This window comes from Ovis canadensis, chromosome 3 (genome assembly GCF_042477335.2).
Source record: "Ovis canadensis isolate MfBH-ARS-UI-01 breed Bighorn chromosome 3, ARS-UI_OviCan_v2, whole genome shotgun sequence".
NCBI lineage: Eukaryota > Metazoa > Chordata > Mammalia > Artiodactyla > Bovidae > Ovis > Ovis canadensis.
In genome coordinates, this window is record NC_091247.1 from 10,573,961 (window position 1) to 10,598,267 (window position 24,307).

Here is a 24,307-nt window from a genome sequence, read left to right on the forward strand (position 1 = left end):
AGCATGAGTGCTGGAAGAGTGAAGTAGAAGTCATTCCAGACAGAGGCACAGTGGGCTGAAGCAGCCCAGTTCTAGAGGATATTTCTAGATTATTACGTCATTAGGTGGGAGGTGGAGAAGAGGGAAGTGAGACCAGTGCGGCACACCTAGAGGTTGCAGCCCCTTCTGGAGAGCTAGAAACGCCCGCCTCTCTCTCTGTCTCTCCGAGTGCTGCTTGGAAAGCAGGAGCGGCAATCCAGGCGCATGACTTAGTGGATCCTTGAACAACTCTTAAGAGCTAGGTTCCGTTGTTATCCTCGTTTTACAGATGTGAAAGTCAGGCACAGAAAGGTTAAGTAAATTGTTCAGGGTCACACAGCTAATAAGTGGTGAAGCTGAAAATTCAGACCCAAGCAGTTTGGCTTACAGCTGTTACACCATACCCTCTCAAATGGTTTGGGGGCCAGGGAACCCCTGGACGGACACACACACACACAGTTGAGCCTAGAGCAGGAATCAGATCAGACCTTCTCCCTACCCACCTCCTCTCAAAGGCTGAGCTGAGGAAGGCGTCAGGACTGCCCCAGGAGGGGGTTGAATAGGCCAGACAGACAGTAGTGGGATCCCTGCTGGTTTCCACAATACTGTCTGGAACCCACGAGGAGGACAGGGCAGGCATGGGTTGGGCGGTGTGACCCTCAGTCTGTGGTCATTGGCTCTCTTTGGGAGTGGTCTCTGGGCACTAGCAGGCAGCCTCAGATGCTTCATTCATCTTCACCTTTACTGCCCAGCTCCTTTGAGCAGCTCCAGAAACCCCTGGGGCCCACTCCATGGCTTGACTTAGGACCACGGGAGCTGCTAAACAGGCTCTGTGCCATTTTAGTTCCTGGCTCTCCAGCAGTCACTGAGCCCACATCATCTGAAGGGAGGCTCCAGGGGCCTCAGTCCCTAGTCTGGTCCTGCTGGAATCGTCACTAAGGTTATTCAACCTCATTTTTTTAAATTGGATTTTTAATGACAGTAGTATTACTAATATATGCCCTCTGTGAAAAAGCCAAACTAGATAGAAATCTGTAAAGAAAGCAAAAGCCTTCACCTTTGCTACTGCCTCACCCTACACCTGATGTAATTCTAACAGAATAACCGTGAGAACAGTTTGACTCACAGCCTTCCAGATTGTGTTTATATGTGTATGTGTTATCAACAAACATGCAGCACACACAGGCGATGAAAGAGCGCTTCTTAATTCTGACAGGGAGTCGGACAAGGCTGCAGAGAGGAGGGGAGCTGCCCAAGGGTGTGCCTCCCGACACCTCTCATATGTAAATGCACGTATGCAGCTGGGGTTTTACTTTATTAAAATGGAGCATGTGCTATACCTTCTGTATCTTTTTAAATTTAGTAGTATATCAAAGTAATCTTCCCATGTCTTATTAAGCTTAATTTTTTTAACAGCTCCATAACATCCCAGTATACAGATATACTGTATTTACTTTCTAGTTTCCTACTAGAGGATATTTAAATTATGTGCACTTTTTAGTATTAAAACAGTGCTACAGTGAACATCTTTGAACACACATCATCATGTGCTTGGACTCATGTTTCTTAGGCTAGATTCCTTTGTGGGTCATTGTTGTTGTCCAGTCACTCAGTCTTGTCCAACTCTTTTGTGACCCCATTGACCGTAGCCCATGAGGCTCCTCTGTCCTTGGGATTTCCCAGGCAAGAATACTTGTGTGTGTTATCACTCAGACAAGTCCGACTCTTAGTGACCCCTTGGACTCTAGCCCACCAGGCTCCTCTGTCCATGGAATTCTGCAGGCAAGAATCCTGGAGTGTTGCCATTTCCTTCTCCAGGGGATCTTCCCAACCCAGGGACTGAACCTGCGTGTCCTGCACTGGCAGGTGGGCTCTTCACCACTGAGCCACCAGGGATGCCCTTGTTGGGTCAGGGTAGTTCAGTTTTAAATGGCGCCTTGTTGCAGTCGTTCTGTTTAACAGAGGAAACCACCACTACCCCCGAGCACCTACAAAGAGCCCATTGGCTGTGCTAGAGCTCTGGGAGTAGAGTTGGGGTTTTAATTTTGTTGTTGTTTTTTTTTCCTATCTTTGGGCTGCACTTTGAGGCATGTGGGATCTTAGTTCCCAACCAGGGATCAAACCTCCACCCCCTGCATTGGAAGCATGGAGTCTTAATCACTGGACCACTGGAAGTCCTGAGTTGTATTTTTTAAAAATCCCTCCCATCTTCGTCTTCAGAGTGCCCTGACTCGGGGCAGGGGGGCGGAGGAGGACAATGACAAATAGATATCAGTGCCTCTAATACAGCCTGCCCCGGGCACTGAGAGGAACACCGCCCCAAAGAGGCGATGAAAGAGCGCTTCTTAATTCTGACAGGGAGTCGGACAGGGCTGCAGAGAGGAGGGGAGCTGCCCAAGGGTGTGCCTCCCGAGGCCTCTCAGGAGCCCTTCTGCGAGGCTGGGTGTTCAAGAAGAAATTTGTTCCGAAGAATTATGGTGCTCTTGCATTTTCTCCTACACAAAGAAGAAAATCTCAGCTGCACGCCCTTTCCTTTCCTCCTCTTGGCACTTTCTGATTGATGATTGGAAATGATGGCAATACATAAACTATTTTTCTTTTTATTTTATGACCTGGTAATAGCAGTAACATATTTCCAGTAAATGTTTTCTATCGCAATAAAAAAGTTGTAACAAGACTAGAAATGGGTATAGTTAAACCCTAAAGAAATCACACTTTCAGAACTGTGGATTGAGGCAGTAACTCTGTAAATCATTTAACTTGGAAAGAGGCCCCCTCCCCCCGGCAAAGTCGGGGCACGCAGATGGCGCTTGCTTTAAGCACTCAGCAGACAGGTACCCGCATGAGGGCTGAGGGGCTCTTAGTTTCAGCCCCTCGAGACCCACTGTCCACTCTCTCTTCTTCCTGGTCTCCCACCCACTGTTTTCACTCCTTTCTGAACTGATAAATTCTCTCAACCTTACAATCCTTTTTTTCTAACCCCCAATTCAAGAAGATTGTAGAAAGCTCTTCCTGGAACACAGCATAGCAGTGTGGTTAAGAGCACAAGCCTGGACTCACACACCTGGATTCTCCTCCTGGCCTCACTTTGGACACGTGGCTTAACCACTCTGGGTGTTTTCCTCCTCTGTAAAATGGGCTTAGAATAGGGCCTGCCTCATAGTTTTATGATTCAGAAAATTAATGCAGGTAAAGGACTTTGTTAAGGGCCAGGAGAGTCCTCAATGTTTGTCACTGTTGTTATACTCTAAAAAAGCAAATTGATGATTTTGTTTAGATCTGCACAGCAGTATAACAGCTGACATTTGCTGAGTGCTTATTGCCTCCTAGCTACCGTGTTCTGTGTAATCTTTGCAATTATTCCACGAAGGTTCAGACCAGCTAATTTGCCCGGTGTCACAGAGCCTTTGTAAAAGAGCCAAGATTTTAACCCAAGTCTTTTAAACTCCAAAACTCAAACTTTAACCACCCCGTGTCCACCTTCTAGGATTAGGTGCTCACAACAAGAACATTACACTTTGGTTTTGCCTCTTTTTGTTTTGAACAGTGAGTTTCAGTTCTACTTGGGGATCTTATTGTCCCCTGGCAGACAGCCTCTCACCTAGCTCTGAGGAACTGCTCTGAAGAAGTACGAGAGGAGCCAGGATACATATGAATTTTTTGGCTGGGACATACAAGTAATCATGTACACATCCTGGTATAAGATTACTGCTAATCACAAAAAAACAAGAACAGATCTATCAAGATGGTTACACTTTGAATAGTTCTGTCTCACACCAGACATGTCCTCTTTTGTCTGGGAAAGATTTAAAGCCAATAATGTTGAAAGCTTATACTCTCAGAACTCCAGGGCCAGGCATAAAGAAGCACTTTTTTCCCCCTGTTTGGAGGCAGAGTTGCCTTTTCCCCAGCTGGAGCTTGTTTAGGCTCTGTTACTCCTCAGAGGATGGATGGCTGCTGCTTCTGTGTGTCCAGTATCCTTAATGTGCTCTAAAAATTAGTCCTTCCCCAGCTTTTGTCTTTAATTTCTGGTTCTAGCTGACACCTTCATTAATGGTCCGGTGCAAGCTTTCTGTCGACGTGAAGACAACTGTGTGAAAGTGGTTTTGCTGCCCTATCAATAATGGTCATAATTTCCCCAATACTCTCATCAGCAGTGAATTGAGTCTTGCAGCAAAGAAATGGAAACCCCAGTGCAGTGGTTTTAAAGCGATTTGTCTTGTAGACGGCGTCTTATTTCAGTAAAATCAGGTCAGTGCAGCACTGCTGGGTCAGATCTAAGTCAGATACAAATTAGTTGGAGGAAATTGATCATTCCAACCTTTAGGTTATTTTTAGCTTCTGTAGCTTTTTAATATCTTTTTTTCCCTTTATTTACCTTTGCGTTCATAAAGCTTAATAAAGTTTAAATATCTTCTCAGTTTCCACCAAGCCTTTGACAATAGGAAAGCATGCTATCTCTCACCCCTTGGCAGCAGCCTTTCTTCACAGTTTTGGGGGTTCACTCCGTTACAGTGTTGTTTGAACACTTAAACCCACTCCTGCTCATCCTCTGGCCGGTCCCCTCTCTGGGGTTTGTTTATTGCCCACACTGGCCCCTCGACCGGTCTGTTCTTCATTGCTATTGAAAGTTAATGGGGGCAAAATTGCATTCCCAAACATTTGAACCTGAAGTGGCCAGGCCCGAACTTAGTTGATCTCTGGTGATCGGTTCAATTTAGTTACGATTTTTTGCCATTAGGCCAGGGCTGAATGATGGTGATTTGGTTGAGGCCAAATGTCTGTAGAAAATTGGCTCTCTGATAAGAGTGCTGTTATCAGAGGGGGCTACCTTCTCATTTACATTTAGATGAGTATTGATTATTTATTTACTCAGAGAAGTGAGATTCGTTTCCAATCTTATCTTTCTCGTCTCTGCTTGTCAGCAGAAAGAGAGATAGAGCTCCTGACATCAGGCCAAGATAACAGCACTTTGTAGTAAAGATAAAAGTTGGAATGGGCCTTTTTCTAGTCTTGACTGAAAGGATAAGTTTTAAAAATTAGAACTGATGGGTCATGCTTTCAAAACCTTTCCTGAAGGTTTTGCAGTTTAACTAGGCGGGAGAATTGGTTTATTGGAACAGCCTTGGTCTTTCTTCTTTTGTAATAGGAATTGTATTTAATTTGATTATATTCGGCTGTTTCACTGAGAGCAAATTGTGTATTGGCTCAGAAGAGGCTGAAGTGTGACCTTATTGTCATGTCAGCTTGTTCCTGTCTTATTATTTAAATTCTAAATGATCCAATCCAAGCCTCAGAGGGGGTATAAGCTACAGTGGTTATCACTTGAATATAATTCAGTTCAAACAGAAAATGACTATAGTCACTCCTAAAGGAAGAGTTACAAGCGATGGAGCTGACACTAAATGCAAACATTTTAGGGTAGCTGGTGTTGGTTCTGAGCTTGAATATTGACAGCATCAGCTTGTCGGTGATGGCTTTGGCTCAGTGAGGAACTCGGGATTCAGCCGGCCCCTGCCACAGATCAGACAAGGCTTGGCACAGCTTGCCTCTTGTGGGTCTCCGTGCCACCAGTCTTCTTAGCCCACTGTTGACAGAGCCACCAGGAGAGGTGTACCACAATATAAAGCTGATTGTGTCACTGCCCTGCTGTTAGCATCTGTTGCTTATAAGAGAGAGCTTGGACTTTGACCAACATTCTGGGCCAAGCCTCCCAGCCCCAGCTTCCCCTTGAACCCCCACAGAACCGAGGCCTTTTGTCTACCTTATTTCCTTTGGGCCCCGGGCAGGGGGCTCTTCAGTACTTTCTTGCCTTTGCACATTCTGTTCCTTCTATAGGAATGCGCTATTCCCCGTTCTCCCGGCTCCCAGCTCCGCTTCAAGACTCAGTTCAGATGTGTCCACCTCAGAGAAGGGGCAGTTCAATGTCCCCTCTTCTGGATTCCCACAGCACCTGTCCTGACGTGGGGAAGAGCACTGGCTGGGGCTCTCTGATAGTTTTATCTGCTCGTGTGTGTCTTGCCACCTCCCCCAGCCTGCAGGAGGTCAGGAATCACCGCTTATTCATCTGTGTCTAGGACACTGTTGTTGCTGCTAAAATGTTGCTTCTAAAAGGTGAGTGTATGGATGGCATGGCAGCATCACATATCTTTTGGTATCTGTGCTGCCGTGGTTTATTTGATGGGGATGGTAGGTACTCATCATTTTTAGATTGTATTCTTAGGACCACAGAGACTAAGGAACTTTAGGAATCTTGGCTGCTGAGCAAGTCTCTACTCTCAAATGCTGCCTGTAGCTTAAAAGCAAGCTTGTTTAAATAGATCTGCCTGCTCTCCCACGCGTACTCCTACCTCAGACACAGGTGAGAAAGGATGCGGACGTCTGCTTGATGCCAGCATTCCCCACCACCCTGTATCGTCCCTTAATGGGGCTGTTAGCTTGTGACTCTGAAGCTAGGAATATGCCTAAGCCTCCTGCAGCAGTTCCTGCTCCATGCAGCCTGTTCTAGCAGTAACAGCGGCTGCCACTGAGCCCCTCTAATCCTCACAGCACTCTTCTCAGGTACAATACGCAGAGATTGTTACTTCCCCAGAACGCATAGTGAGAGGGTACAGACACTGGAGTTTTCTTTTCAAAACCCAGCCCTTCCTCTTATTTGTTCATACTTACCCCACCGCAGTACTCTTGCCTGGAAAAATCCCATGGACGGAGGAGCCTGGTGGGCTGCAGTCCATGGGGTCGCAAAGAGTCGGATACGACTCAACGACTTCACTTTCACTTTTCACTTTCATGCATTGGAGAAGGAAATGGCAACCCACTCCAGTGTTCTTGCCTAGAGAATCCCAGGGACAGAGGAGCCTGGTAGGCTGCCATCTATGGGGTCGCACAGAGTTGGACACAACTGAAGTGATTTAGCAGCAGTAACTTTTTCTGGCTGCAAGCATCTCTTTCAGATTAAAGCTGCTCTTCAAGCTAACAAATGAAAAATAACATGAAGGCACATTCCTGAAAGTGTTCAGCCTTTTCCTTTATCATTCTCCAGACAGGGGGGCCTTCAACCTGTTCTGATGCTCAGCAATAATAAGGAGAGGTTAATTCATTTATATCCCACTTCAATCTGAAAAGCAGTTGGAATAGACACACTAAAGGGATTTAAAAAAAAATGCATGAATTGGAAAACTCCCTAAAAGAAAAGGAAAATAAAGATCCGGAGGTTTAACTGACCCAGAAATGCATGTTCAGTCATCACACATTTAGTGCTGAGCTTCCTCGTAGGCAAAGGAGAAAGGAACACAGTATCAGTTAATTGCCGGATTTATGTTAAACTGTCTAAAGGTACAAACAAGCCAGTTGCTCTGAGGAACTGCAGCATTTCCCGCTAGATAGATCTGAAGGAGATTTCTTCCTTGGGTCTTTAAAAGTAAGATGCAGAATGATAGTGACGATGGTGTGGCTTCTCTCTCTCCACTCTTCCGGCTTTTGCCCTTGCTTCTCGTTGTGTTTCAGCCTTCAGCTGGCCCTCAGCTGTTAAGCAAGGACATGCCAAATGCTTTTACATTTCAGGCGAGGATTAAAGAAAAGGCATCAAGGAAGTTGAACTGAGCATATATCCACCATCCAACAGGTACTACAGATTTCCTTTGAAACTTACATGCTAAGATGTTTGCTTTGGGTTTACAAAATCCCATAAAAATCCTGCCTGGGTATTATAACTTGGAGCACTCTCAAAGTGCCCAGAGCAGTATTTTGTTCCTAGACCATTCAGTGACATGGTTTTACTGCAATAAATACATCATCAGACTGTCCGAGCAGGTTTTCTCGTCTCTGCAGAGTAACTGCTTCCCACAGTCTTCCTTTTGCATTCGTCTCTGCTGTGAGGGAGAGGGGATGGAGCTCTGTGCACAGCTGTGACATTTCACAAACCTCTTTCCAAAGGGTGGATGTTGCCTTGAAAACGATGTCGTGTTTGGTGTGAAAGAGCCTCGTATTTTTATATAATCACTTCTTTGGCAAAAGTATGTTAATGGAAACTGACCTCACAGCTTGTCTTTAGAAAACGGCTTTTGGCTGCTGTTTTTCCTATCCTCCTGTGTCAGCTGCCTGAAAATCAAAATAACATTTGATAGAAACTAGTGTTTGATATATAGTAGGTCTGGGTTGTTGTAATCTCGATTATCATCAACAGACATTTACTAAGAACATACAAGTGAGACACTACGTCCGTGTGTAATGTGTAGACTGCAGGCCTGGGCAGTCTGAGGTATGAAGCCTAATTCCACCACTTCCTGTGGAACGTTGAGCAAGTTATTTAGCCTCTGTAAGTCATGATTTCCTCCTTTATAAAATGGAATTTGTACTCTTTACATCCCAAGATAATCAAGAGTGAAAGAGATGAGGTATATGAAAGGCCGACCACAGTACCTAGCGCATGGTAGACCTTGTTCTCTTCTGTTAGGATCTCTTCTAAAAGTCTGATGATGTGAATGACCACAGTGGAAGCTTAAATAACACTATTAATGTTCTGTTCTAACTGCTTTATAACTATTAAGTTACTGAATCCTCAGACCTATAAAGTAGTAGCTGCTAGCATTATCCCCATTTTATAGATGAAGAAACAGAGAGGTTAAGTAAGTTGGCCCAAAGTTGCAGAGCTACGTTTCTCAGCCAGGACTAGACCGAGGCAATCTGGCCCCAAGTGCGTGCCCTTCATCATCAGGCTATATTGGTTCTCATATATCCTCTGCCTCTCATTACACAGTATGACCTAAAGTTTATCAGTCTGGCCTTTTCAGAGGAAAACGTGTAAAATGGTCTTTCTCTATGAGCTGTCTTATCCAGCATTCAGGCAAGAATCATGAGAGAAATTGAAATTTGTAATAGGCAGTTTTCTATTTGGGTCCAGATCTGGAGTCTCACCTACAGCTTAACTAGCCTCCCCTCCTCAAAGGTAAGATCCATCTGTCCTTTGCCAGGTTCAGAAGTGGGTTGGCAAGTTGTTCTTAGTTTTTGTAGATGACCCTGGCGAACTGAGAGCAAAAGATGATGCTTGACATATTAGTTACTTAAAAACTGGACATACATAGGAATATTCTTAAGAAAGATGGGGAGAGGATCTTCCTGGATAGATGGCAAAATAAGGTTAGCCTGTATTCCTAAGGAACCCGGATAGAGCATGGGATACTTAGCGCTTGTGAATTTCACTAAAATAATTATTTCAGATCATTTATTGTAGAAATGAGTGTATGGAAACCACAAGTAATTTAGAACCCAAATGAATCCACGGAGCTACCAAAAATATATACTTATGGTATAAACCATGGGTTTGTTTTTTTTTAATATAGGTTAGCCATTTATAGTTTGTTAAAGGAAGAAAGCTTCAAAAATACATAGGCTTTAGTGCCAAAGACCCTTGGTTACATTCCCCCATCCTGCTTCCTGCCTGTGTGATCTTAGACTGGTTGCATGATCCCTCGCTTCAGGGTCCCAGTCCGTCAAATGAGGCTGGTAATATCTGCCTCTCAGAGTAGCTGTGAGGATTTAGTAGGGTAACATATGCGGAGCACTTGGTGTATAATGGCCATGTGGCAATTTAGAATCGTCATGATACTAGGCTCAAGGAGAAAGTCCTCCAGCAACTTTTAGGAAACAAATTATTTTTGTAGAAAAATCTACAGAACTCAAGAAACAAGAAAGTAAATCTGGAATGACGGCATTTACGGCTTAAAGAGTGATGCAGGGACCTGTGTTTAGTGATAAGGGAGCCTTTGGAGTACTCCCTGCCTCCCCTGCTTTCCCAGGCAGCCGCAGAGACCAAAAGGAAAAAGTGTACAAAGGAGACCAGCCTGAAATGCACCCTGAAGCAGCCAGGCCTTGGCTCCCAGAATCAGGAAGGGAGTGGCTTGCTTACTATCTGCCTGTCAGGTAGGCAAACAGCTCTGGATGCCCAAAACCCTATATGCTGTGCTCAGAGTGATCATGCCAGCTTACAGGGTTACTGAAGATGAAAGCATTGACCTAAATAAACAGATAATGTCTAGTTTTGATTAAAGTATTGCAAATGAAAGACTTATTGGAGATGCCACAGTGTGTGGTAGTTACAGTATCCTCAGAAAAATGGCATAGTAAGAAACTGGAGGACTTATAAGTATATATAATGTTTTTAAAATGATAAATAAAAGTAGCTTTTATTTAAGTTGTTACAGGAAATTTGAAAAATACAGAAAACCACTAAGGAAAAATAAAAACAGTCATCATCGCACTCTCCAGTATAATCACTGTTCACCTTTTGGAAATAACCTTCCAGTACACCCTCCATTACTTTACGTATATTTTTCACAGTTGAAATCATCTTACACATGTTGTGTTATAATTTTTCATAAACTAGCACATTATAAATATGTTTGATAAAATCAAATACTTTCGCAACATCACTTTTAATATCTTCATGGTATTTCACAATATTTTGTTTAACCAGCCTCCCTGTTGGAGTCTCAGAGATGCTCAGTCGTGTCCAACTCTTTGCGACTCCATGGACTGTAGCCCATCTGGCTCCTCTGTCCATGGAGTTCTGGCAAGACTACTGGAATTGGTTGCCGTTTCCTTCTCCAGGGGATCTTCCCTACCCAGGGATCGAACCTGGGTCTCCTGTGTTGCAGGCAGATTCTTTATCATCTGCACCACCAGTTGTTAGGTCTGGGTTATTCCCACATTTGACTGTCATTAAAAAAATGAATTATTACAGCTAAACTTTGTACCCAGATTTTACTGTAAATTCACAGGAACGAACGTCGGTGCGTGTGCATTGTGTTGCTGGGAGATACCAGGGTTGTGGGAAATTAACAGGCCAGTATTTCAGAAAGCAGCTCCCCAAGTTTGGTGGTGGCTCTCTTCTCTCTAATAGGCCGAAGCTGCCCAGGGCTGTGAAGTGGGGAGGAGGTTGGGGAGGGGACAGCGGCAGGTGAGGGGGCAGGGAAAAGGGATCTTGGGACTCTCGCAACAGCTAAGTTTCCTTCAAGCTTAGCTGCGTGTGACTTCCGGTGACTACTTCCCACCAGTGAGTATGAAAGCGTCCAGCGACAGCAGCAGGCAGGCTCGGTAATTGACAGATGTTGGCACTGCCGGGTGATGGCTCATGGAAACTGAGAAATATCTGTATTTCCATACCTTTATTCGCTTTATGTTTTTGGAACTAAAATTGAACTGTGTAGAATGTTGAACTGCAAGGCATTCTTGACCTAAATACAGTGTACTAGAATTTATCAGAACCGTATAGACTTCTGAGCATGCATGTCCTTACATAGTTGTATGTGTCTTGAGCATTGTTAACGTAGTGCAGGCTTAAAACCTCTAGGTAGTGTAAAAAAGGACTGAACGTATGTAAGAATTCTGATGATCGGCAGAAATGCTAGTGAAATTAGAGAAAAGATCAAATATAGAGAAAAGTTAGAGAAAAGATAAATATACCGAATATGAGACTGAACTGCACCTGCAGTGCTGCGGATGAACTCAGGAGCATGGGAGAGGAATGGCTGGAGGTGAGTGAAATGCCTCCAGACTGACGAAGGAGAAGCGTCGGATGCGAATAACCGACAAGATGACGACCCCTGAGGAACATGTCTAAAAATACGTGTTCCGCCTGGGAGCCCCGCAGGGCCTCTGGCGCTTCCTCAGATCTCTCCCACCTCCTGTCTGACCAAACATGCCTTTCATAGTCAAAATAATCAGTTTCTTACACCTCTAATCTTTTCAATACCCATTAACAACAACAGGAACAGTCTTTTGAATCCCATCATTGGATCGTTAGGTGTTACCTGAGAAGAACAAGATTGCCATATGGCTTGACAAAGAAATACATGAATAAATGTATAAAGTGCCCCAGTGTTTTAAGATCTTTCAGAAGCGCCTTGAGATGCAGGGTAGCTAATATTCCTGGTCTTCAGTATTATTGAACCTGTGCCTCTTTTGTGTTTTCATAAATATTTCAACAAAAACATGAGTCAACAGCTACTTCCTTCTGTCACTATAACCCCCAAACCTGGAGTTTATATTTTACCCTATCTGCTTTTTAAAAAGTTTTTCTGCATTTTTGGGTTCTAAGCATACTTTATTTCTGCTTGTAATTGGTTATTCATTATCATATAATAATTATAATGTTGTAAGAGTGCCTCCTATGAGGCAGGTACATTACTAAGTATTTTTCCTGTTTCGTATCTAATCTTCACAATAACCCTTCAAGGTATGTGTTCCCACATTACACATCAGGAATCAGAGACGCAGGGAGGGGAGGGTACCTGCTCCTACCTGGGAAACCATTGTAGCCACAATGGTGGATCCAAGTCAGTCCAACTCAAAAGCCTTTTACTTCTCATCTCATTTAGGGGAGAATTGCACAAAAGTAGACCCGATAATAGAACAGACAAGTATGTGAAACCTTGTGGGGAAAAAAACTCAGACTCTTCCATCTTGGATAGCTAGACGCCAGGCAGACATCAGTGTTTTCCTAATGCGTTGTCAGCTGTTCGCCAGCGTGTGGTGTTTTCTCAATGTTCAGTTCACTGTTTCAGCCTCCTCCCCTCCTCCTGCCCCTTTGATCTTCCAGGCCCTCAGTACCGCCTGGAGAAGCAGAGCGAGCCCAACGTCGCCGTGGACCTGGAGAGCACCTTGGAGAGCCAGAGCGCCTGGGAGTTCTGCCTGGTCCGCGAGAACAGTACGTTGGCCTCCTCGCTCCGTGTCCGCTTTGTCCGTTGCAACATGCTCACTAGTCCCGTGTCTGGGAATGCTCAGTGGTCTGGCCTCCCTAGGCAGATTTGAAGTGACTGTTTTCCAAAGCAGACCTCAGCCTTCACGCCAGAAGTGTAATCCCAGGGTGAAATGATTGATTTCATGCTTTTTGGTAAAGAGTCTGCATCCTGCTTGGCTCTCTGTGATTAATATTTAATCTGTTAAACTTGTCTTCCTAAATTAGGAACAATCCTGGAAACGGCTTAGAAATGTAAGGCCTTTTCTGTGGTAAAGGCTATTTTGTATATAAAGCATCTGGCCCTGTCAATATCACTGGTCAGTCATCAGGTTTTAGAAAATTCTGACCATTTTCATACTCTTGGCTGGAGGCAGCATAGGGTGGTTCCTAGTGCTGTGTAGAAAGCCTCTTTGCTGCTGCTGCTAAGTTGCTTCACTCGTGTCCGACTCTGCGACCCCATAGATGGCATCCCACCAGGCTCCCCCGTCCCTGGGATTCTCCAGGCAAGAACACTGGAGTAGGTTGCCATTTCCTTCTCCAAGAAAGCCTCTTTAAAATTTAGTTAATTTCTTTCCTTCTCTTTAGAGTTTCAGATTTGTGAATTTTGACCATTCATCTCCTCTGTACCCCAGTTGACTTAAGGAGCAACATGTGGAGACTGATCTCAGCAGCCAACTCTCCCTCATTCCTGCTTCATTCAGGGCTTTCACACAGACAGTTTCTTCTTTCCTCTACTCTGGTTAACTTTCTCATCCTTCTTCTCAGTTAAATGTCACCTTAATAGAGGCCAAATGTGATCTCCATGTTCTCTCATTGCCTAAACCCCATCCATCCCTCACTTTGGGTCCCCAGCTATATTCCATCATAGAGCATACTACTTTTTCTTCATGGCATATATTTCTGTTTATAATTATCTATTTTTCCAAATGAATGATTGATGTCTGTCTCTCCCACTACACTGTCAAGTCTTTGAGGGTATCAGTTCAGTTCAGTTCAGTCACTCAGTCGTGTCCGACTCTTTGCGACCCCATGAATCGCAGCACGCCAGGCCTCCCTGTCCATCACCATCTCCCGGAGTTCACTCAGACTCACGTCCATCGAGTCCATGATGCCATCCAGCCATCTCATCCTGGGTCGTCCCCTTCTCCTCCTGCCCCCAATCTCTCCCAGCATCAGAGTCTTTTCCAATGAGTCAACTCTTCTCATGAGGTGTCCAAAGTGCTGGAGCTTCAGCTTTAGCATCATTCCTTCCAAAGAAATCCCAGGGTTGATCTCCTTCAGAATGGACTGGTTGGATCTCCTTGCAGTCCAAGGGACTCTTCAAGAGTCTTCTCCAACACCACAGTTCAAACACATCAATTCTTCGGCGCTCAGCCTCCTTCACAGTCCAACTCTCACATCCATACATGACCATAGGAAAAACCATAGCCTTGACTAGGCAGACCTTAGTCGGCAAAGTAATGTCTCTGCTTTTGAATATGATATCTAGGTTGGTCATAACTTTTCTTCCAAGGAGTAAGTGTCTTTTAATTTCATGGCTGCAGTCACCATCTGCAGTGATTTTGGAGCCCAAAAAGTAAAGTCTGACACTGTTTCCACTGTTTCCCCATCTATTTCCCATGAAGTGATGGGACCGGATGCCATGATCTTCGTTTTCTGAACATTGAGCTTTAAGCCAACTTGTTCACTCTCCTCTTTCACTTTCATCAAGAGGCTTTTTAGCTCCTCTTCACTTTCTGCCATAAGGGTGGTGTCATCTGCATATCTGAGGTTATTGATATTTCTCCTGGCAATCTTGATCCCAGCTTGTGTTTCTTCCAGTCCAGCGTTTCTCATGATGTACTCTGCATGTAAGTTAAATAAACAGGGTGACAATATACAGCCTTGATGTATTCCTTTTCCTATCTGGAACCAGTCTGTTGTTCCATGTCCAGTTCTAACTGTTGCTTCCTGACCTGCATACAGATTTCTCAAGAGGCAGGTCAGGTGATCTGATATTCCCATCTCTTTCAGAATTTTCCACAGTTTCTTGTGATCCACACAGTCAAAGGCTTTGGCTTTGAGGGTATACCTGATCCATACCAGACTGACCTTTATTAATTCACCTAATATTCACTCCTCACCCATTATGGGCCTTGTGCTGTACGTTGGAACTCTGTAGTGGATTCTGTCTCAAATTGTTGACTTCTTGTTATTTGAATAAGATAAAAGATTGTTAGGATATTGGTATAGACTTTGGATATATAATATTCAGATACGCAAAAAAATTTCAGGTAACAAAGTATAATGAAAATCTTTAGCCTCCCTTCTCTCCCCTAATTCCTCTGCAGGAGACAGCAGTTGTTCCCAGTGTCTTTGGTATCTTTCCAGGGATCATCTAAGCATATGCAAACATATTCTGTATATGTGCATGAATACACCCATATAAAGACATATATATACACACATTTGGGATCCCTGATAGCTCAGCTGGTAAAGAATCCGCCTGCAATGCAGGAGCCCCTGGTTCAATCCCTGAGTTGGGAAGATCCCCTGGAGAAGGGATAGGCTACCCACTCCAGTATACTGGCCTGGAGAATTCCATGAACTGTATAGTCCATGGAGTCACAAAGAGTTGGACAGGACTGAGCGACTTTCTTCCACTCTGAAAGAAAAGCTATAAGGATCGATGGATACAGTTTTGAAATCTGGTCTCCTGTTCTTACTCTACTTCCACTTCCAAGTACGAGCATAGTCTTAATTAAGTTGCATGACCTCTGTTAGCCTCAGCACCCCCATCTTAAAGGATTCACAAGGTCCTTTCAGTGCTTGCCTTTGAGTCAAAGTCACTTTGTTAGTGAAAGAAGACCGTGCCAGCACGTACAGACTGTGCCAGGTGGTCAGTGGTTTGGAATCAATGGAATATTATAACTAGTCTCTCTAAAATGGAAGTAAATCATAAAAACTATTTCTTCTTTTTTATAGAAAAGATTTTTTTTAAATTTTAAATAGAAATATCAATCAGGAATGCACATTGTTCCCCAGTAGCTACCTATTAAGAAGTTGTACTGAGACAAAGAAAAATGTTTCAAAAACAAGATTTTTTTTTCACTTCTGTCACTGTATTTGATCAGGATGGGCTTGCTATCCTTAAAGCCATTTTAGAAATGAGCTAAGTTATAAGTATCTATCATGCAGTGTTTAAGGGAATACGCTGTCAAGCCAGACCCTCAGTTCACATTCTGGCCTTGCCACTAACTGGCTGTGTGACCTTGGACAGCTTACTTAACTTCTCTTAGGTAGCTAATTTACCCTCATAAGGTTGATGGGCAGATTCATAAAGCTCTTAAAATGGTGCCTGGGACATAATAAAACACTGAATAAATATTAACTGTAATTAATAAATAATAGAAGAGCAGCATTCCGTGGCTCATAAAGCAGATGAGACATGGATGTGGCAGTCGGAAGCACTGGAACTGTCTGGGCCCTCAAGGAGATATGTGGTGGGGGAGGGAGTGTGCAGAATGGGAAAGGAGAGTGGGGGCCAGGGCAAGAGCGGAAGTGTGTGTCGCGGGGCCAGAGAGCTCAGAAGCAGACCGCTTTCTGGCACCTGTGCTTTGGTGTCCTGGAAGAGGTACACCTGTAAGGAAAAGCACTTGATGGAGAAGACTGCCGTAAGAGCAGGCATAAGCCTCTCAGACTTCCTTCCGCAGAGGGACAGGGCATGGCTTTTTATACCAATCATGTCAAAAGATTTTTTTTTTAAATTACTCAGACCTGCAACTGTAAGGCTCATGCTATACATATTGCTCCCTCTCTTATAATTGTCACAACCACCTTTCAAGATGCTTTTCTGATTGTAGAGAGGGGTTGTGACTTGTCCAGTGTTAGCTAGTCACTAAGTGACGAACCAGAATTCTAAGTCACCTGTCTGATTCGAAAGTCTACCCTGAGATTGTTGATACAGCAACCTAAATTTTCAATCCTAAGAAGGGTGATGACAATCGTCTTTATGTACTATTAAGAGAGAAGCTTGCAAATGAAGCTAACATGACAAGAGTTTCTGCCTAGGGACTGAGAGGCAACATTTGTGCTTGGATCTTGGCCTAAATAAGAAAGTGACGAGCCAAAGTCCTTGAGCTTTCCAGTTTGGATTCTCGTCTGATAATCCACTGCATCCTTCAGCCAACTGTCTGCTCAAAGCTGGAATCAGCCCAGAAGGAAGCCTGAGTACATTCTAGAGAGGATGTGACATTAGGAGATTTCCATTCTTGTCCAAGTGCCTATATAAATCCTGGCAGCAGACTGAACCTCATTTTCCTTTTCTACCAAATGTTGCCAGCGACCTTTCCCTTTACCCACTCTTTGTACATGGGAAGCCCATCCAGAGCCTTAGAAGAAAGATGCCACGTATACCAACTTATTGTTTCTACAGCTTTAAGAGAGAAACTTGAAAGTTCCCATCATCAGGGCTGAAACAGACCTGGAATTGAACCGGTTTTATGGAGTACCACGAAGCGTCAGACACTGTGTCCTCCCTGTTTTATCGCTCACTGGTCTGCCCGCATGGCAGCTCAAAATAGTGCTTAAAGCATGGTGTTTAGAATGAGGCAGACCTTAGCTGGACACTGCCACCTCTTACATCAGACAAATCAGGTCACCTCTCTGAGCCTCAGCTTCCTGTGTAAATGGAAGTGGTTGAATCCATTTCACAAGGTTGTTGTAAGGATTAAATGAGGTGGAGGTGCTGTTATTCTTAGGCTTGTGTGGTCATCATCTTTGGGCTTCCGAGGCAGCTCAGTGGATAAAGAATCTGCCTGCCATTGCAGGAGATGCGTGTTCGATCCCTGGGTCAGGAAGAGCCCCTGGAGGAGGAAATGGCAACTCACTCCAGTATTCTTGCCTGGAGAATCCAGTGAATAGAGGAGCTAGTGGGCTGTAGTCCATGGGGTTGCACATTGTTGGGCACAGCTGAGCAACTAGGCATGCACAGTCATCTTTATGTTACAGAAGAAACTAAGGCTTTAAGAAGGTGATTTGCTCATGGTCACATGAATAATAATTAGGGGACCTAGAAAAATGTGTCTTCTGTCCACTAAGTCTAGTGAAAGAGCTGAATCTAATTGTTTCCTTAAAGAAGTTGCATAGAAAGAAGATTCTTTAAATACCTGTTTAATCTCCTTTGCTCTCCTTTTCTTTTCAAGGAGACCTTCCCTTATTTCAGTGCCTTAGTGAAGTCAGTCTCCTTAATTTAAGGCTGCACTGAGGAAGAGCTTCCCCTCAAGGTGGGCAGACCCTCAGATAGCTGGACTGCAGCAGAGGAGCGTGTCTCAGGGTCTCAGTTTTGGGGAGTCCTCTTTCACCTCCTCAGTTTCCCCTTGAAGACCCAGGAAAGAAGGCACCTCCTTCTCAAAGCGTCTGCAGACTGCCTGGCCGCCATTCCCTGGGCTCTGGTAGAGTCCTTCTCCTTACCACTGTCTGGTACTGATTCCACTAGATGGATTTCCCCACTCCCACACTGGACTGTGACCACTCACCCCCACCCAAAGGACAGGGACTGGATTTGAGTTCCCCCTACATCTCAGTGCCCGTGCCCAGATGTGGTTCATTCCTCAGGAGGGAAGGGAGCCTTTTGAGACCCCAGCATCACCAGGCTGCTTCCTGGGGCTCCAAGGTATAAGTGTGTGATGACATTTAAAAGGAGCTTGAGTTTGGGGTTAGCATCTTTAGATTTGAGAATTTCATCATCTTTAGGTACTTGGGATTTTCCCTCCCCCCTGCCCCCATCAACATGCTCAGACGCTCAGTCGTGCCTGATTCTTTGCGACCTCACGGACTGTAGCCAGCCAGGCTCCTATGTTCACTGGATTTCCCAGGCAAGGATCCTAGAGTGGATTGCCATGCCCTCCTCCAGGGAATCTTCCTGACCCAGGGATCGAACCCACATCTCAAGTCTCCTGCACTGGCAGGCAGGTTCTTTACCACTGGCATCACCAACTCCCATCAATATTACTCAGTAAAAAAACAACTGCAGGCGGTGAATGACTGCTTATATTGGTGTGTTTCCGTCTCATCTTCTTGGTGCGTATTCTTAGCGGGCCAATCCCCCCTCCCATGTGCGCTCTGTGCCAGCCCTGGAGACTCCCTCGGGGTTCTCCTTGGCTTCTGGAGGGTTTGCCTTCTTCAGTTACAAATGACTAATCTCTCCAATTTCTATCATGTGACTTAAGTACCAGGGCTTTAAGCCTCTTTTATTATACCACAACAGCAATCCTCAAAAGCAGGAGGAAAAAAAAATGTGATCCTGCAAATAAACTCTTATTTACAAATGGTAATGACTGTGGTGTTCGCGGTGGATATCTTAGGTTGAATTACTGCTGAAAGCCGGTTACGTGTCTGCCTCTGGTGGGGGGGGAATGTGTTCCCTGTAAGGAATTTTCTGTATGGGTGAGAATTTTTTCAAGTAGATATTGGATAATAGCTCCCTGCTTGCTGCACACTAACAGAATTTAAATGAAACAGACACGGTATCCCCGAGGCCAGAATACCTGTGTCTCCGCCTCTTGCTGTCTGGTTGCCTTGAGCTGGTTGGCAGTGTGTTGTAGGGGAAAGGCAGGATGTTGGGGCCCCAGCATGTCCTGAGGCAAGCCCTCCTCTGAGCTCCATTTCCCTATCTGTAAAACCCAGTGGGAATCCCTTCCCTGTGGAGCTGTTTTAAGGATTAAATGAAATTGTGTGTATTAAATGCATGTGGTAAAGCGCAGTGCCCAGCGCGAGTCCTGGCCACTTGCTGTGCTTGTGTGTCCAGACACCCTGGCTAGTCTTCGCTTGGGCGCGGTGGCCTTTTACCTCCCTGTCATTCCTCTTCTCCCTCTAGATTCTTAGACTTCCTGTGGGCCCTTTGGGCAACAGCCAGCACCGAGGGTGAGTGATCTCTAGGGCACGACACAGTGCTGATCTGAACTGGAAACAAGCGTGTGCCCTGTCCACACCGACTTCTTCAGCAGTGAGTGTCTGCCTTGTGCTCTTTGGGCTGAGAAATTCTACATAAATTGCATTTTCACTTCCCCCCTCTTTGTTGAAAGTTCCCCCCCCCTTTACATTTTATCATTAGGTAGTAATTAGTATTCAAGGGAAATTGGTCTTAATATATTAAAATTGGTTAAGTGCATTTAGACCTGTACCACAGCCAATGTCTTATTGGAAAATGTAATTGGGGACTCTGTGTATGTAATTAATTGAATTACAATTAAGAACTTTCATTAAGCGATACACTGGTACATTAGAGCAGTGTGGAAATATGTTTGGCGAGCCACACAGCCCGTACAGGCTCTAAGTGAGGGCACAGAGATTTGCGTCCCTCTGGTGGGCTCCTGGCCCTGGAAGCTGCCCTGCAGCCCCTGCCTGATGGTCGAGTGGCACAGCAGGTGACATTTCTGCAGTGACTACCCTGATGGGAGGTGGGGTTCTTCCAGCGTGCATGCCCTCATTCTGACTCTGGAGTCAGAGAGATGCCTCAGTGTTGATCAGTTGTTACAGTTCTTAAGATATTTTGTCATGTAAATTGTCCAAAATGCCCAGGCTCTTTAGAAGACTCCATTACTTTTCCTGTGTTTTGAACAGGGACAGACACAATAGAAGAGGAAGTGAGGGGAATCGGTCATCAGCCTAACTTCCAGGCAGACCTGTAATGAGCGAGTGGTTCAGACCTGTGCATGGTCATGATTGATCCTGTATAGGCCTCACTCTGGACATATATTTCCTCATTCATCCTCCAAACATGGAAGGCCCCTCTTCTGGGCCAGTCACTGTCCTGGGACAGTAGAGAGAATACACAGCCCCCACATCATGGAGTTCACAGCTGCTCTGAGTGCTGTGAAGGGGGTGAGAGTATATAGGAGGGCTCTGGAGCTGGTGAGAGTAGACCTTGAGGAAGAATGAAAAGGAGCCATTCAGATCATGAGTATGAAAAATGTTCCAGAAGCCAAGGGACTACTTGTCCAAAAGTCTTGAGAAAGAGCTTGGTGTGCTTGAGATAGTGTATTTGAATGGAGTGGAATGAAATGAGCAGGGGAGAGTGTGCTGAAAGATGAGACTGGGGGCCAGACAGGAGCTTGGACGCAGAGCTTAAACCTCCCCCGCCTCCACAATCCACTCTTTTTAGGAATTCTACAAACCTGAAATCGTTTCCTTCTGATCACCTCATAAAACAAGATTATCCTGATTCATCGAGGGTCTGAAATCTCCCTGTGGAAAGGCTCTGACTCCAAGAGCTTAATCAATTAGGCAGTGACAGCACGGATCCCTACCTGGTTGCAGCACGGCAAATTCAGTGAAGGCTATATCCTACTGTATGATCCTGGAGGCTTTGAAGAGATTACTGCACGGGGCATGGGAGTGCGCATGTGTGTGTTTCAGTATATCACCTATTGATTATTTTTTAGAGACCAGCAAAAATGACTAGTAGCCAAAGGGAAGTGTTTAATAGAAGAGAAGTTGGGGGCTTATGAGTCTTTGGGGACTTAAAAGGACTTTGGGAAAAAAATGTGATGGATATAGAGTGCTAAAGGAGAGTTTTTCTCCATGACTCACTCGCGTACTAGCTTTGAGTCTTACCAGAGAAGAGAGAGTAAGGTTTTATCCCTGATTGTTCTGGCAAAGCCAGGCATGGTTGTCTTCTCCTTAGATACTGTTATGGCCCATGAACTTGTACATTCCCAGTCCATCTAAGGAACATTTTTTACCCAAGGGGTTATGTGGTGGTTTCGGGCACATTTTTGCAGTTAGGCCTGGGTTCCTGTCCTAACTCCAGCCTATGTTAGTTGTATGACTCTACTAGCAGGATGACTTTCTGAGCCTTGTTTTTCTCACCTGGGCAAGGAGGAGACTATTAGCCAGCTTAAAGGAGCATTGAGAAAATGAAGTGAGATAATGTAAGTGCCGAGCGTAGTGTCTGCCATGTAATAAGCGCTCAGTAAATGTTCGTTGCCACTGAAGTTGTTGCTGAGGCAGGGTCCCTGTCTCATAAGGCGTCTGCATGGAAAAGTAGGATTGGTGTGTCAGGTTCTAGTAACTGAGGTAAAACACAAGGGATGGTGTACAACTCAGATACCGTTACGGTTAATGTGTGACATCAACCGCATTCAGGCCACCAACAGCATTTTGTGAGCATCTACTCTGCACTCTATAGGATGGAATGTTCTTGCCCTCAAGGAGCCCATAGTCCAGAAAGGGAGTCCAGATGCTTATCATGTAAGACACTTATAATGAAAGCCTTCAGCAAAGGGTGACAGGATTTCAGGGAAAAGAGCAGGAAAAGACTCCATGTGGATTAGACCTCTAAGTGTATAAATTTTAGAGTGGAAAGGACATTCTGGCCAGATGGTGTAACCGGAACAAAATCCAGTTTGGCTGAAGCCGGCATCGTTCTATCTGGGGAGTAGCAATAAGGCTGCAAGATAGAATGGGGCAGAAGGCAGTTTGCTTACTCTCCGTCATTTGCACAACAGTCTTTCACTGCATGTCAGGTCCTGAGATGATAGCGCCTCGCTCTGAAGACTTGTCCCCCCCACCCACACCATTTTATTTTGCACGACTCACCTTCATAGCCTCTTTGCGCCAGCCAAGTGCAAACCCTGCTGCCATCCTCCCGTGTCCCCAAAGCACTAGCACGGCTTCTGGCACATGGTTGGTGCTGGGTGACTGGGAGGAGGGGCCACCAGGGCCATCCTGCTACAGAGAGTGTACATATGAACTACTCTGCCGCTTGGTCACTCGATCGTGTCCAGCTGTGTGCTACCCCATAGACTGTAGCCCACCAGACACTTCTGTCCATGGAATTCTCCAGGCAGGAATACTGGAGTGGGTTGCCATTCCCTTCTCCAGGGGCTCTTCCCAACCCAGGGATCGAACCCAGGTCTCCCACATTGCAGGCAGATTCCTTACCATCTGAGCCACCAGGGAAGCCCACAGATAAGGACATGGCAAAGGCCACTTGAACTTCGGTTGAGCCCTAAAGTTCACGTGGATCTTTTTGGAGGTGAAAGATAGAAGTTGCTTTAACTTCTAACTAGATGAGGCCTTTTAGACTTAGGCCTTTTAGACTTGACCTGAGACTCACTGAATCATAAAATGAAGTTTGATGTTCCATGTAGTTTGTGTCCAGGAACATAAGACATCTGCTGGAGGCGTACATCAAGTTCATCGGAGCTTTAATTTAATCATTAGTGCTCATTTGTCTGAAAGAAAGTTATGTGTGTACTGCCTCTGAGTGTCTCCCTCAGCTACAGTGAAATCATGTAGTATATGAAAACGCTTCTTAAACAATATTAGTTGTAATTAGCCTTGATCTGACACCTGGCAGGAAGCCTGTTACTCTAACAGTGTGTGTTCAGGCTTTCTGTTTGCGGTTGTTGTCAGGGATGTAAGACAGGTACGGAGCTGTACTTGTGCTTTTGTTGCCCATCGTGGTTGTCCAGATGGTGTCCAGGGACAATGAAGACGTGGTGTGAGAACGAATACAGGCAGCAATTTCCAAACTTTTTGGTCTCAGGACCTCTTTATACACTTCAAAATTATTGAGACCCCCAAAGAGCTCTTGTTTATTGGGTTATATCTCTTTATGAGGAATTAAAAACTGAAAGATTTTAAATGACTTATGAATTCATTAAAAACAATGGTAAATCCATTATGTGTTAACATAAGTAACATGTTTATTAAAATTTTTTTAATAATTTCTTATAAAAATGTAATGATAAGAGCAGCACTGTTTTATTTTGGCTTGGGTTTTTTTTTTTTTTCCTTTCTCTGAAAAGCATTTATTTTTGTACCATCAGGAAGATAAGTTATTGACTAATCTTCTGAACCAATGGGCAACTGTTTTCTGTTTTTGCAAATTGCTGTAATGTTTGGCTTGGAAGACACCAGGATTTTCATACCTACTTCTGCATTCAGTCTGCTACAACACATTATTTTGGTTGAGATAGTCACGGAAATTTTGGCTAACATAGATCCATTGTTGGAAAAGAGGGGAGTATTTCAATAGCCTTTTCAATAAGGGTGCATATGAATTTTTGTTACTCTACCAAAACTCAAGTGGTAGTTACTTAAAGGTTGGTTGCAATGTGGAATCAGAACATTATCAGTGAACTTCTTATTACTTTGTGCACTTGCAAGATAATAGTTGTAAAAGGGCAAATCATGTCTTACTGTCATTATTATGAAAATAGTATTGAGGTTATAGACCCACCTCCGCCCCCGCCCCCCGCGACTTCCTTCACCACGCCTGGGGCCCTGAGCTGAGTTAGAGGTGACAGTTACCCACACCTTAGTCCCTGTCTTTGCTGCTGCTCGTAGGAGCGTGGTGACTTGGGAAGAAGGGGCAGGGGTCTTGATAGATGCGTCCCAGCTCTGTCTCTTCCCAACAGTGGAACCTTGGGCAAGCTTCTGGCCCGCTCCGGACCCTCAGTGCCAGAGCTCGGTTTGGCTCTGTGACTCTGAACACAGCGTTCCGGGCTCTTTGCGGTGATGCCAAGCCCCGGGGCCACACCCTAGCCCCCATGCTCTTGCCCC

At 44.8% G+C, this 24,307-nt stretch overlaps 1 protein-coding gene across 20 annotated transcripts in view; it reads left to right on the plus strand.

Moving 5' to 3' along the window:
* The window catches only part of MAPKAP1 (MAPK associated protein 1), a 240,722-nt gene that overhangs the window by 167,999 nt on the left and 48,416 nt on the right, over positions 1 to 24,307 (plus strand). For 12 of the 20 annotated variants that reach the window (XM_069582427.1, XM_069582445.1, XM_069582428.1 and 9 more), the window contains one exon: positions 12,617 to 12,724. The exons of the other annotated variants lie outside the window; for them this stretch is intronic. In XM_069582427.1, the coding sequence (XP_069438528.1) occupies positions 12,617 to 12,724 (108 nt within the window). The remainder of the gene's footprint in view (positions 1 to 12,616; positions 12,725 to 24,307) is intronic. 20 annotated transcript variants of the gene reach the window in all.